Source organism: Pezoporus flaviventris, unplaced genomic scaffold (genome assembly GCF_033815535.1).
Source record: "Pezoporus flaviventris isolate CSIRO_AGI_PZ_B2104156 unplaced genomic scaffold, CSIRO_AGI_Pfla_v1 ptg000116l, whole genome shotgun sequence".
NCBI classification, from domain to species: domain Eukaryota; kingdom Metazoa; phylum Chordata; class Aves; order Psittaciformes; family Psittacidae; genus Pezoporus; species Pezoporus flaviventris.
Genome location: NW_026892664.1, coordinates 4140911 through 4156084, shown reverse-complemented (window position 1 = coordinate 4156084; position 15174 = coordinate 4140911). Strand labels below are relative to the sequence as shown.

General features: G+C 47.9%; 2 protein-coding genes across 2 annotated transcripts; one reads left to right on the top strand and one right to left on the bottom strand.

Moving 5' to 3' along the window:
- LOC133282325 (olfactory receptor 9G19-like) lies at positions 1–3186 on the top strand. The gene is made up of 2 exons (XM_061478355.1): positions 1–13; positions 2363–3186. Exons 1-2 carry the CDS (start codon positions 1–3, stop codon positions 3184–3186), a joined length of 837 nt encoding a protein of 278 aa, XP_061334339.1.
- Positions 3187–7806: 4620 nt separating this feature from the next.
- LOC133282324 (olfactory receptor 5G25-like) lies at positions 7807–13909 on the bottom strand. Its single transcript, XM_061478354.1, has 2 exons — positions 13244–13909; positions 7807–7872 (listed from the first exon to the last, which is right to left on the bottom strand). Exons 1-2 carry the CDS (start codon positions 13907–13909, stop codon positions 7807–7809), a joined length of 732 nt encoding a protein of 243 aa, XP_061334338.1.
- Positions 13910–15174: the final 1265 nt, after the last annotated feature.

Below are 15174 nucleotides of genomic sequence, written 5' to 3'. Positions count from 1 at the left end.
ATGACGTGCTGTGGTATGGAATAGCTCCCTGGCTAGCCCGGGGCAGGCACCCCATCTCTGCTTCCTCACAGCTTCCCCTCCTCCCTAGCAGAGCATGAGCCTCACAAAGTCCTTGGTCAGGGTAAACATCACTTAGCAACAACTGAAAACATCGGCTTCACCAACACTGTTCCCAGGCTGGAAGTCAAAACACAGCACTGCACCAGCTACCACAAAGGAAAAACATGACTGCTACTGCTGAACCCAGGACATTATCCACCCCTTATTCCATACCATTCACGTCGTGCTCAGATCCCACATTTTCAATACACCATCGCTCTCCCACATATATACATCCATATACATACAGACCAAGAGGAAAAGATCATTTTCTTAGTGCATGGGCCAATCCCTATAATGCTGCCGAGTCCATTCGGCCCATGATGTTCAAAGTTCATTCTCTGTTGGGATGATGGCTGGAGGGAAGTCAGGGCCAGTCGCTGGTGACCTGGAAACATCTAGTTGATGGGCTATAAAAGTATTACACAGCAGGCAACAGCATACAATTGAGTTCACTGGCTGTTTTCCCCTAAAATCAAATCCCCTTGAGGTATACATCGGACTTCCCCATCTTCCTGCATTACCCACCAAGTATATCCAGGTCCCTGAGCAAAAGCAATCCCACGTGTGGGTTTGCCTTTACCTGAAGCAAGAATAACTCAGACTGTCTTGCCCAGCAAATTCTTCATATGCACCACGGGAACTTTGTCCCCCTCTACAATATGTAAAAGTTCTGACTGGGCTGGGCCAGACCTGTTGGCAGATCCTCTGGTGTTGACCAACCAGGTGGCCTTTGGTGTGTATCCCAGTGCTTGGAAGTACCCCCACCCATTGCTCTCAGTGTAGTTTTTAACAGCCCATTGTACCGTTTGATTTTCCCAGAGGCTGGTGCATGGTAGGGGATGTGATATACCCACTCAATGCCATGCTCTTTGGCCCAAATATCTATAAGGTTATTCTGGAAATGAGTCCCACTGTCTGACTCAATTCTCTCTGGGGTGCCGTGTCGCCACAAAATCTGTTTCTCAAGGCCCAGGATAGTGTTCCGGGCAGTGGCATGGGGCACAGCGTATGTTTCCAGCCACCCGGTGGTTGCTTCCACCATGGTAAGCACATGGCGCTTGCCTTGGCGGGTTGGTGGCAGTGTGATATAGCCAATCTGCCAGGCCTCCCCATATTTATACTTCAACCATCGTCCTCCATACCAAAGAGGCTTTAACTGCTTGGCTTGTTTAATTGCAGCACATGTTTCACACTCATGAATAACCTGGGCAATAGTGTCCATTGTTAAGTCCACCCCTCGATCACGGGCCCATCTATATGTTGCATCTCTGCCCTGATGGCCTGAAGTGTCATGGGCCCACCGGGCCAAAAATAATTCACCTTTATGTTGCCAATCTAAGTCCATCTGAGCCACTTCAATCTTAGCCGCTTTCTCCACTTGTTGGTTGTTCTGGTGTTCCTCAGTGGCCCGACTCTTGGGTACATGGGCATCTACATGACGTACCTTCACCACCAGTTTCTGCACCCTGGCAGCAATATCTTGACACAGGGCAGCAGCCCAGATGGGTTTACCTCTGCGTTGCCAGTTGCTCTGCTTCCATTGCTTCAACCACCCCCACAGGGCATTTGCCACCATCCATGAGTCAGTATAGAGATAAAGTACTGGCCACTTTTCTCGTTCAGCAATGTCCAGGGCCAGCTGGATGGCTTTCACCTCGGCAAATTGACTCGATTCACCCTCTCCGTCAGCAGTTTCTGCAACTTGTCGTCCAGGACTCCATACAGCTGCCTTCCATCTCCGATGCTTTCCCACAATACGGCAAGAGCCATCAGTAAACAAGGCATACTGCTTTTCACTTGCTGACAGTTCATTATCTGGTGGGGCCTCTTCAGCACGCACCACCTCCTCCTTTGGTGACATTCCAAAATCTTTGCCCTCTGGCCAGTCCATGATGACTTCTAGAATGCCTGGACTACTGAGATTTCCTATTCGAGTTCGTTGTGTAATTAACGCAGCCCATTTACTCCATGTAGCATCAGTTGCATGATGTGTAGAGGAGACCCTGCCTTTGAACATCCAGCCCAGCGCAGGCAACCGGGGTGCTGCGGTATGGAATACCTCTTTGGCTAGCTTGGGTCAGGTGTCCTGTCTCTGCTTCCTCCTGGCTTCCCCTCCTCCCTGGCAGAGCATGAGGCTCACAAAGTCCTTGGCCAAACCGAAACATCACTGTTATCAGCTCTGTTCCCAGGCCAAAAGTCAAAACACAGCACTGCACCAGCTACCAAGAAGGAGAAAAATGACTGCTACTGCTGAACCCAGGACACACCCTCATGAGCAACATCACCCTCATAGTGGTGATATGCCATAGCTCACGCCTCCATATCCCAATGGACTTTTTCACTGGCAATTTGTCCTTCCTGGACCTCTGGTATTCCTGTGTCTACACCCCCAAGATCCTTCTGAACTGCATCTCTGAGGACAAGAGCACCTCATTTGCTGGGTGTGCTGCTCAGTTCTTTGTCTCCGGTGGCTTGGCCTGCACCGAGTGCTACCTGCTGGCAGCCATGGCCTATGACAGGTACGTGGCCATCTCCAACCCACTGCTCCATGCTGCAGCCATGACCAAGAAGCTCTGCATAGGGCTGGTGGTCACCTCCTACCTCAGTGGCTTTGCCAACTCTACCCTCATTGCCAGCTACACGTTCACCCCCAGCTTTTGTGACTCCAACGTCGTCGATGACTTCTTCTGTGACCTGCTCCCACTGGTGAAGCTCTCCTGTGATGTGACAGACAGCTACCAGTCCCTCCTCTACTTCATCCTGACCTTCAACACCATCCTCCCTTCTGCACTCATCCTCAGGTCCTATGTCTCCATCTCGGTTGTTATCCTGAGGATGTGCTCAACTGAGGGGCAGTGCAAAGCCTTCTCCACCTCTGCCACCCACTTCACCACCATCACCCTTTACTATGGCTCCATCCTCTACACTCGTCCCAGTTCCTCCTATGTGCTGGAGAGGGACAAGGTGGTATCTGTGCTTTACACGGTGGTGACTCCCATGCTGAACCCCTTCATCTACAGCCTGAGGAGCCAGGAGGTGAAGGAGGCACTGAAGACACTGATGAAGAGACAGACAGCTTCCTAACAGAAGAAACCCAGGGGTTATGTCCCTAATGATGCACACAGCAAGAAGCGCACAGACCTTGTCTTGCTTGTGCCTTCCTTTGTTACTTATCACAGTCTATGTAGGAGCACAAGCTCTCCTGATCTTGAAGTGCGTCATGAGGGACAGGAGATGGCACTGTGCAGACAGACCTCCTCTCCTTCCCACCTCTCCCCATATGCAATATATATCTGTTACAAAATGGGATGTTAGCAGCAGTTGGGATTGTTGCACATCACCTTTGCACTGTGCTTTATCTGAATTAAACATTCATTACTTATGCCCAAAAAAGTAGCTCAGCGAGAGCTACATGTGTCAGAGAATCATGGACAGCTTTGGGCACAAAAGTACAGTAAGATCATCCAGTCCCAACCCCCAGTGACGGGCAGGGACACCTTCCACTACAGCAGCTTGCTCCAAGCCCCTGTGTCCAACCTGCCCTTGAACGCTGCCAGGAATGGAGCACTTACCACTGCTTTGGGCAACCAGAAGTCATGAAGTAACGTGTGCCTGTTCCTGAGCTGCCCAAGTTATTTCTTCACGATGATGCCAGCACCACAGACACACAATTCCATAGTCCTAGACTATTATCCCAATGAAATATACACATGAGCACAGGTAGAGCAGGTCAGATTAGATGAACCCATGTCAGGAAGCAGAAAGGCAACTGGGACTGACCTCAGTTGCCTGAACATTGACCATTAACACCATGGAGGGGCCCCTCGGTCTCCCTCTGAGCTTTCAGATGTTGCTCCAAAGCAGCCAAACCCTTCTGAAAGTGGCATGATGCACATGTCAAGTGCATGGCAATGTCCTGGGCCCTTCAGGACAGAGCAAATAGCACCACATATCTATATGAGGGCAACCAAACCTGACCTGGAGCATTTCACTGCATCTGTATCCTTCCCTGAAACTTAACTGGTAGTTTCCACCACCACTTACAGGAAAGCATGCAGAAAAAGGGGTTTCTTAGTTCTTCAATTATCTTTTCCTTTTCTTTTATAAAGTTTTAGTCCAACTGAAAGGAAAACTAAAACAAAGCTTTCAAAACTGTTGGGAGGAGGGATTAGGAGATCTGGAGTAGTTTCATCTTCTTCAAATTTAGGTAAATAAAAGTTGAGTCATTAAATCAGAGTTTTGTGTCCCCACCTGTGCTCAGTGAAGGTGTGTTTCTGTACCTCCTTTTAGACTCATTAAATCAACCAGGTTGGAAAATTCCTTCAGGCTCACCCAGTCCAACCCTTACCCCAGCACTGCCAAGGCCACCACTGACCCATGGCACTGAGGGCCACATCTACACAGTGTGTGAACACTTGTAGGGATGATGACTGCAGCCGTGTCCTGGGCAGCCTGTTCCAATGCCTGAGCACCCTTTGGGGCAGGAATTGTTCCTCAGCTCCATCTAAACCTGCCCTGGTGCAGCTTGAGGCTGTTTCCTCTTGTCCTGTCTTTTGGATTAAAACAAACTGAAAATAGGTTTGAGAGGGGCAGCTGATCCAGTTTGACCTCTAGGAGGCCTTCACATCCTGACTGGAATTCATTTAATCTAGAGAAAGCTATTCGGAGATGCACATACCATGGAGAGAGGGTGCATGGTACAAATCCTTCTGATGTTCAGACCTGCTCTGGACCACATCCATCCTCACCAGCTGTCCTAGGATGTAATAAAACATCCTCTTATTCCCATCCGTTCTAGAAGGGTCCTGACTATCTCATAACTAGGCAAGGAATTTTAGATGTTGAGTCAGGTGACCCCATTCCCATGTTTATTCTCCAATCCCAAATTCATAATGGTAGGAATAACAGTTTAAGGACATTTTTAACAGGTAAAGAACTAAAGAGAGACACAAATAAATCCATCCCAAGACAACTAGTAACAAGAAATTCAATGTATGAAGTGTCCTTGAGGAGGCCCAAAAGTGAAGAGAAATGCAATGAGCTTCCCCAGCTCCCTTTATTAGGGGTCAAAAGCAGGAAGGGACAAAGCACCCCATTAGCAAGAACCACATTATCTGCACATGTCATGAAGACAGGGATGTGTCTTTAGAGAGAGAGTAGGACCAAGCTTGTATGGGCACAGAAAGCCCTCCAGCAGGCCCAAAATCCAGGCTTTCACAATACAAGCACTCACAGCTATTTCCATCACAAGTGATGCTGCTCACTTTGCCAAAGCAAGAAGTGGTCCTGGGGACCAAGCACCCTTCCAGGTGTCATCAGCTTTAACAAGACCTTCTGGGGTTTACCAAGGAAGTTTCCTCATCACCACAAAAGCTTCTCAGAAAACTTGGATGTGACTTCCCTCACTCTTCATAACAAGCCATCAGAGATTAATTAGCTGGGGATAACAAGAAAGAAACTTTCTTCTTTGTTAACAGCAAAGTTCACTTCTACAGCTGCCTTGCTTGACAGAGATGGCTCATGCCCAAAGCCAGTGAGTTGGAGGGTCAGTGCGTAAGGCATGTTTGTGTATTAAGGACAATTTCATGGGCCTGGATCATAGAATCCCAGCCTGGTTTGTGTTGAAAGGGACCTTAAAGCTCCTCCAGCTCCAACCCCTGCCACGGGCAGGGACACCTTCCACTGGAGCAGCTTGCTCCAAGCCCCTGTGTCCAACCTGGCCTTGAACACTGCCAGGGATGGGGCAGCCACAGCTTCTCTGGGCACCCTATGCCAGCACCTCAGCACCCTCACAGGGAAGAGCTTCTGCCTAAGAGCTCATCTCAGTCTCCCCTCTGACAGGTTAAAGCCATTCCCCCTGGCCTTTTCCTGCAGGCACCTGTCCTAAGCCCCTCTCCATGTTTCCTGAAACCCCTTTTAGGCACAGGTTTATGGGGAAAAGTTCCTTTCTTATGGCTCTAAAAATAGCAAACCAACACTAGTATCTTCTAGGCAATAATTTCCTATCCATCCATGCAGAATAGAAACCCCTCATCAGGAATTTAATATCTGCTATTAGCAACCTTTATAAAAGCAAACACACAGCCAGAATGCTGCCGACATCCATTTTTCTTTCCTATTCTGTCCAGGAAGTGATTTATGCATGCTGAGCTTTGAGGCTCTACTGCATTAGACATTATTGACCAAGAGAAATGATTGAGGACAGGTTGGATGGTGATTGCAGCAACTTGGTCTAGTGGAAGGTGTGGCAGGGAGCTGGAATTTCATGAGCTTTAAGCTGCCTTCCAAACCAAACCATTCTATTATTGTATGAGAAGCTGCTTGCACCTCCCCACTTTTGAGTGGGGTTTCTGAAGGACCTCAACACATCAGCACAGTGAGCTGATGTTTCCCATAAGACTTAAACTTACTCTTCAGGCGATGGCCTCTGTCTGCTCTGAACACAACCCACATTGTAGTTGTGTCTGCCCATCACTCTTCACTGCAAATGCAGAGCACCATCCACTTTTTCCAGAAGAAATCCCTGATATGCATGTTTAAAATAGAGCCAAGCTGAATCAAGGCCCCCAGATGCATCCTTGTCTCCATAAGGGGAACCTTCTGTGACTAATTCAGATGTGGAAACCTACAATTAGATACTATTGCTCCTTTGACCAATGTGACTCAACCATCAAACCCTGGAATGAGAAATCATGAGTAAGCTGCAGCTGGGATGGAAAATAAGCTTGGCCTAGATGGACAGACATAAGGAAATGAAGGAGTGATAGGGTAGTTCCGGACAACACTAAGAGTCTTTGAGCCATGAAATAAGTTGGACATGTCTGGATACAACATATGGCCAGAAGCATGGAGCATCTGTGTCATCAGCACCAGATGGCATCCAAGGAAAATCCAACCCTGCTCAGACAGTGCCTTGAAAGGCTGTTCCTGCACCAAGTTGGGTGACTGCTTATCACAGGGGATGAAGTTCCGCTGTGCTCCTAGGTCAGCATGCTGGCAGCTTTCCATGGTGCAGGCCAATCCAGAAGAGCAAAATGACCAGCTTCCCTGATATGGAAGCTTAAAATAGATCCAAGCTGAATCAAAGGCCCCAGATGCATCCTTGTCTCTATAAGAGGAACCTTCTGTTTCTAATTCAGATGTGAAAGCCTACAGTTAGATAGGATGACTCCTTGGACTGATGTGACTCAACCCCCAAACCCTGGAATGAGAAATCATGAGTAAGCTGCAGCTGGGATGGAAAATAAGCTTGGCCTGGAGGGACAGATATAAGTTAATGAAGAAGTGATAAGGTAGTTCCAGACCACACTGAGAATCTTTGAGCCATGAAACAAGTTGGGCACGTCTGCATACAACATATGGCCAGAAGCATGGAGCATCTGTGTCGTCAGCACCAGATGGCATCCAAGGAAAATCCAACCCTGCTCAGAGAGTGCCTTGAAAGGTTGTTCCCGAACCAAGTTGCGTGACTGCTTATCACAGGGAATGAAGTTACACTCTGTTTCGAGGTCAGCATGGTGGCAGCTTTCCATGAAGCAGGCCAATCCAGGAAAGCAAGACACCCAGATAAATCCTACGGAGGAAATAAGTATGTTTCCTATGAGGAAAGAAGTAGATGGGCACATGAAGCTGAGAGCTGGTCGTCATAAGGTTCCCCACCACCATGGTGTTGGAGATGAGTAAAACAGTTCCAAAGAGCAGCTTCTACACGTTGGGGAAGCCCAAGAGGACAAACGTGGTCACACTCAAGTGCTTTCCTCCAGCCACTCTCTTGGCAGCAGGAGACAAAGAAACATGGGAAGAGGTTGAATCACTTCTCCCAGCTCACAGGAACACACAGGGCATGAGGTTAATGCAGGATTTGGGGTTTTCTTTAGGACTGCACCCAATTCCTGGGAGATAAAACCATGATGGTTGAAGGTCCTAAATAATATATTAAAAATAATACCTTGATAAAATAATAGGCAATAGTTCCTATATGGAAACAAATAATCTTGAAGCTTAAATCCTAAAGCTGTGGCTGGCCTGTTATGGAAAGAATTGGTCCTGCAAAACATAAGCATCTTCCCATGAGCATCCAAATTCTTTTTAAGAAGGAGGCTTGTTTGGGATGATTTCTTTGCTGTCTGTGAGAGTTGTTCTTATTTAAGGACAAGTAAATACAATAATATCATGCCTTAATCTGCCACAAGAATTAGTGTTGCATTAAATAGATAAGAAATCAAATTGGAGTGATTTTCTGACTCTGTAGTGATGTTTGAGTCAACTAAAATGAGACCAGAATCCCTGAATGCAATTCCATGTACTTGTAGCTTCAAGGGAAAAACCAACCCCTTCTCATCTGAATTATTCTTCCATATATTTCTTCCTCTGTTCTTACTTCTATTTAAAGAACATGTATGTATGTATAGATGTACACAAGATGACTGCTGTTCATGTTAACCTGAAATATGCAGACCTTAAAAAGATGAGATGACCTTCAAATAAGCATATTGCCTGATGAGAAATGAGCATTCCTGCTCCTTCCCCTCCCACTCCTCTCTTTCCATCAGCCCCTTTTCAAGCAACATGACCATTTCTTCAGCACAATTCATCTTCTCCCTCCACCCTTGCCAAAGCAGCTTTTACATCCCCATTCCCCAGCCTGTGCTCAGATGTTCATTGCACAAAGTCCCTTGACTCACCACCAATGCTCTTCTCAGGGTGCTGGTGGGTGCCTTTGCTGCAAGGACACATTGATGGCTCGTTTCAACTCAGTGGACACCACAAGAGCCTTGTCCCTCTCTGATAAGGTCCCCCCAGCCTGTCTTAGTGCTTAGAGCAAGTCCTCCTCATAGGCAGGACTCAGCATTTTCTCTTTTTGAAGTCTGTCTGATTCCACCTGCCCATTTTGGACCTAAAACTGGCCCACAGCTTCTCTGGGCACCCTGTGGCAGTGCCTCAGCACCCTCACAGGGAAGAGCTTCTGCCTAAGAGCTCATCTCAAGCCACCAACATCTCTTTATCAAACCATCAATACTGGTAAAGGCAGACACAGAGATGAACTCACCAGTACTTGACGAAAATCTCCTTGTTTCTTCCACCAGGACCTCAGAAGGGTTCCTCCAAGTAATAACAGTGTCTAAAAGAAGCCATTCTAATATCTCCCAATTCTTTTTCAAAAAGAAAATAAAGATAACATGGCCAACAGTTTTAAAGGGAGTAAAACCAAAGTGAATTTCACCTTTTCATTTCTACATAGAATCATAGAATCGTTAGGGTTGGAAAGGACCTTAAGACCATCTAGTTCCAACCCCCCTGCCGTGGGCAGGGACACCTAACGCTAAATCGTATCACCCAATGCCTTGTCTAACCTGGCCTTGAACACTGCCAGGGATGGAGCATTCACAACCTCCCTGGGCAACCCATTCCAGTGCCTCACCACCCTAACAGGAAAGAATTTCCTTCTTATATCTAACCTAAACTTCCCCTGTTTAAGTTTTAACCCATTACCCCTTGTAATGAAGGGAATTAGCTCAGTTTCCAGCTACCCTGGAGAGAAAAGCTTGGTACTCTGTGTTCCTGGTTCTTCTTATACATCTAGATACCAGACACTGGAGAGGAACCACATCCTCAGTGTAGAATCCACACATTCAAAATCCAAGCCTTGAAATCCTTTCCAATCAAAATGGAAAAAAAAATGTTCCCCTTGCTTCATGACATTTTTACCTCAACAGCTAAGGGAGCCATACCAGACATCTCCAAAGAGGACAGCACTCACCCTCTTTTAGACATGACTTACATTACAAGCCAAACATGAAAGTCTCTCCTTATCTGTTTATGAGCCAAGGTCCCATTACAGCTAAGGAGACTCAGGCCAATGCAATCAGCAGAGCTCATTCAGATCTCTTCAGCTGGAGCAATGCTGGTGTCTGCCTTGCAGTGAGAGGAATGAACCCCACCAAATCTCCCTCAGCAATAAAGGGGGCTAATGGACACAGTAAACACATAGAGATGACATGGTGCATTCCAATTTAAGGGATAAGTGCTTCCCTAAGGGCATAGGAAATGATTCCTAAATCCAATCACTAAGTACCCAAAGAAGGGGAGGTAGCTCCTACCCAGCATTTGCTCAGCTGCCTTTAAACCAGATTTAACTACAATGAAAGCAGCTCCACCTGAGAGTGGGGAGCTAAAGCCATTAGGAGCTCCTCAGCAGGAATGCCAGAAGCCAGGCACCTCATTGCCTGCTCATCATGACCCAGCAGGAAGATGCATTGCAATGCTGGCTGCTGCTTCTGCTTCCTAGAACCTCACTTGGTGTTTGCTCTGCTCTCCTGGTCAGATGATAACACCATTGAAGGCAGTGGCAGCCCTTAGACACAGCAAACCACTGGTTTCCTTAAACACACACAACAAGGAGCAAAAACCTTTGGGGTTTGATAGCAGCAGCTCCAATGTGAAGCCACAGTGAGCAGAGTGATAGGGTTGTAGCCACAGACTTGTGTTTTAAGACACTAAGAGCTCATGTTCCTATTTAAACACTTGGTGATGGTGAAGGAGAGAGAAGCTGGACATAAAGTCATTGAATATTGTTGCAGAAGGCACTAGAGAGACCTTATTGTGGCCTTTGAATCCCTTAAGAGGGGCTACAAGAAATCTGGAGAGGGGCTTTGAAAAAGGGCTTTTAGGGAGAGGCCAAGGGGAATGGCTTTAACCTGCCAGAGGGGAGACTGAGATGAGCTCTGAGGCAGAAGCTCTTCCCTGTGAAGGTGCTGAGGCACTGGCACAGGATGCCCAGAGAAGCAGTGGCTGCCCCATCCCTGGCAGTGTTCAAGGCCAGGTTGGACACAGGGGCTTGGAGCAAGCTGCTCCAGTGGAAGGGGTCCCTGCCCGTGGCAGGGTTTGGAGCTGGATGAGCTTTAAGGTCCCTTCCAACCCAAACCATTCCATGCTTCTATGATTTCAGGGACAGATAAAAGATTAATGCAAGAATTAATGGTGTCCCATTCTTTTTCACTTGATGCCATCTGGAAGTTCTCCATGTGCGTTATCTTGCAGATGAGGGTAAATCTCAGATTTCCTATTGTGAATATGCAGCATGGGAAATTCCAGTTAGAAACAGAGGGAGTTAGAAAACCCCGCTGTAAGAGCAGTCAAACATTGACATAGGGGCCAGGGAGGGTGTGAAACCTCTGCCCCTGCTTGTCCCCAAGGCTCAGGAGGAAAACAACCGTTGGCTGGGTTAAATAATAACCAGGGAATTATCAGGAAGCTCTGGGAACAAAGCAGGATTCAGCTGATTGACCCTGGGTGCCTGTTAGTTGTGTGTTGTTAAGAAATGAGAAAACCACTTAGATCCTGACTTAACTGAATCCAGCCATGGACCTTCTCCCTCCAGCCTAGGTTAATGTGGGTCCTTAGGATAGTCCTAAGGCTCAGCCATGGCTCCAGGTTTCACCACGGTCCTGGCAGAGGCTGCAGCTCCATGGGCTGAGGTAATGCACAAAGTGATGTGTTTTGTGGTGTTTTATGTATACTGTGTTTGCCTACCACCATTCAGCTTTCTGAGCAGGAAATCAACAGGAGAGACATCAGGCCAGGCAATGCCATCGCTCCAGGCTGCCAGGGGCTGCCACGTAGGAGGTCTGAAGGCTGCTGAACAGCACCACAGCTCCTGTGCTCTGTTGTGATCAGGCTGCCATGGAGACCATGGCTTCTGCTGACGGCGAGGAGAAGCAAGACACGACAACCCAATATGAGTGATAAGCAAGCTTCTACTTTACTCATGTCGCACATCGCTTATAGCCTCATAGTGTTAATTATGCCTACTAGTCACAACAGCATTGGTTAGTTCTAAACGGTTTCATTTACATTCTCCTCCCACATCCGGTTTCTGTTTTCAAGGATCTTCCTCATTACATCAGCTGCAATTCAGTTCTCGGTACTTTCCCCAGAGCTCAAGGACAGTGTGTCCTTCAGCTTAAGTCACGTACATGTGAGGCCTACACTTTGCTTTGCTCGCAGAAGACCTCCAAGGATTCATGGCCTTGCTCTCAGAGCCATTCTGCAACAGCTTCTATTGCTGCCAACAGGGGAATGGAAAGCAAAGGTGTGGAGCAGTGGATGGGGATTCCTTGATAGTTTCTGCCCTTTGGTGGGGATTCATCACTATCACGTCTTAAAATGCTTTCAAAGCGCGTTCAGTCATAATACAAGTACCATATTTCACTTAAATTCTTTGCTGTCTAAAATGAAATGAGGTCAATGGTGCTGGAAATCATTTTGTCCATCAAAACCTAATAATACTGACTGCATGGCATCACACTTATTTGCTATCATTTCTGGTGTTCTTGCTAAAGGTGTTTTTGTCCTTTTCTTAAGGCCCTTAATGATTTAACAACACCATTATGAAATGAAGTTTGATCCACTGGAACGGTAGAATTCACAGTTTATTCTCATTTGCCAAGTAAAAGGGAGAGCAAAAAAGAAAAGATCTTTAAGTTCATGCACTCCAAGTGTTCCCTTGCCCTGTCGAGGCCACCCCTAACCCATGGCACTGAGGGGTTTGTGAGCACTTGCAGGGCCGGTGCCTGCAGCCCTGCCCTGGGCAGCCTGTTCCAATGCCTGAGCACCCTCTGAGGCAGGAATTGCTCCTCAGCTCCATCTAAACCTGCCCTGGTGCAGCCTGAGGCCATTTCCTGTTGTCCCATCCCTTGTTCCGTGGGAGCAGAGCCTAGCCCCCTCCTGGCTCCATCCTCCTTTCAGGCAGGTGTAGGCAGCCATCAAGTCCCCCCTTTTCCTGAGATGAAGAGGAGAGCATGCTTGTAGTTGTCTACCTGTTTCTTCGTTAGGTGAAATAAAGTACAAATTAACTAATTAAGTGAAATAAACTACTAAATATAATTATCAAAGTTTAGAGAGTGAAATTATTTGTATTTTCAATCATATCAACCAGTGCATCATGTAAGTCTGGTTTCAGAAGACACCCAACATGTTGTCCATACTTAACTGATACCCGAGCATCTACCCCACATCTCCATTCTGTCTGGCCGTAAACTTGCACCATTCAAGATCATCTTATTTTTGTGAGCTTCCTCAATGCCTCCTTCACCTCCTTATTCCTCAGGCTGTAGATCAAGGGGTTCAGCATGGGAGTCACCACGGTGTAGAGCACCACAGCCCATTTATCTGCTGCCCTTGAACTGTCTGAGCTGGGGAATAAACACATAAAAAAGGATGCCCCATAGAAGATGCTGACAGTAGTGAAATGGGAGGTGCAGGTGGAGAAGGCTTTGCGCTTGCCCTCGGCTGAATTGATGCTCAGGATGGTGGCGATGATGGCCACGTAGGAGAGCAGGATAACCAGGATGCTGGACACACCAAAGAGAGATGCTGCAGTGGTCAGGATGGTGTGGCTGAGGGTGGTGTCAGAGGTGGAAAGTGAGATGAGGGGGGAAATGTCACAGAAGAAGAGGTCGATGGTGCTGGAGCTGCAGAAGGACAGGGTGGACATGCTGATGGTCTGTCCCACGCCATTGGTCAGCCCCATGAGGTACGAGGCAGTCACCAGCTGGAAACAGCACTTTGGGGACATGACAAGGGGGTACAGCAGGGGATGGCAAATGGCCACGTAACGGTCATAGACCATCGAAACCAGCAGGAAGCATTCAGTTATCCCAAGAAGCTGAAAGAGGAAGACCTGAGCCACACACCCAGCATAAGCAATGCTCTTCTTCTCTGACATCAAGTCAACCAGCAACTTGGGGGTGATGACAGTGGAAGAACAGAGGTCTACAGAGGCCAGATTGCCCAGGAAATAATACATGGGGGAGTGGAGGAGGTGGCTGGCCCTGATTAAGATGATGATGCCCAGGTTGCCCACAATGGTGACAAGGTAGGTGAGCAGGAAGAGCAGGAACAAGTAGACCTGAGTCACCGGGTCCTCTGTGAACCCTGCCAGACTGAACTCGGTTGCTTGGGTGCAATTGCTTTGTGCCATGGGCTGGATGGTGCTCTGTGGGTGAGCTCCTGGCTGGGGCTTTCTTCTCCAAGAGGCAGGGATGTCCCAGGTGGAAAAGCCTCTGTGTGGTGGGAGCTGATCAGAGACAGTCCCGCAGGATGGAAAGGGAGAGTTCAGGCACAGCTCAGTGGGGAACAGGTTGGTGAAAGTCGTGTGCCAGCACAGGTAGAACAAAGGGGTGCTCAAGCAGTTGAACACCATGGCACAACGTGGTGTGTGCTCCTGTGGCTCACCTTGAGATGTTGAGCAATGACCACTCTGGAAAGCAGTGGGGAGGTTGCACACCCAGGTAGCTTTACCTTAGTGCTGCACTTCCTCGCCTGTGATAGTGCTGAACCTGGGGCTTGGAGACCATCCGGCTCAACCTGGAACACAGAGAAACGTGGTGCTTTCGCAGTGCAGAGCTGATCCCTCATCCTCTTTTGGGCTTTTCCCAACCACCCGCTTCTTCCCTCTCTGCTTGAGTTTCTTCCTAACTGGAATGAATTCCTGACCTATGGAAAGTGCAGGTTGGACAGGGCAACCTGCTCTAGTGGAACGTGTCCCTGGCCATCACAGGGGCTTGGAAGTGGGTGAGATTTAAGGTCTCTTCCAACACAAACCATACTATGATCCTATGCAACTTTACACAGTGGTTAGTATCAGTTTTCCCTCCCCCTTGACACACTCTGTCAGATCTAAAACATTTTCATGGTTCTTTAACCTGTTCCTTGAGTCTCCAATACAAATGGGCAAACCCCAGAGCTCAGCAAACTCTTCTTGAACCCATGTTTTGGGGAAAAAAAGTAATCTTTTGGAGCTGCCTCATCTCAGCAATGGGGAGCACCCTGAATGTCCTGTACAGGAAAGCTTCTGGTGCTCATCCAGGAAACATCTGTGGTCACTGAGGAGAGGAAGCCTCCTGAGGGTGTTCTCCACCAGGGTGATCTCCAAACCTGCCTTCTCAGCAGCAACGTGGGGAGCACACAGCACAAGCAGCTCCCTGGGAAGCCCAGAGCATCATCAAGAAGCCCAGGACCCTGCAGTAGGGCAGGAGATGAGGACAGGAGCTGCTGCTTGTTGGCAAGAGA

Bases quoted from the DNA above. Each gene is read 5' to 3' on its own strand.
- LOC133282324 (XM_061478354.1), bottom strand. From the start codon at position 13,909: ATGTATTATTTCCTGGGCAATCTGGCCTCTGTAGACCTCTGTTCTTCC. The intron at 7,873-13,243 runs GTGACTCCCATG...CCTGCTGCCAAG, and splicing joins CTGTGGTGCTCTACACCGTG to AGAGTGGCTGGAGGAAAGCA.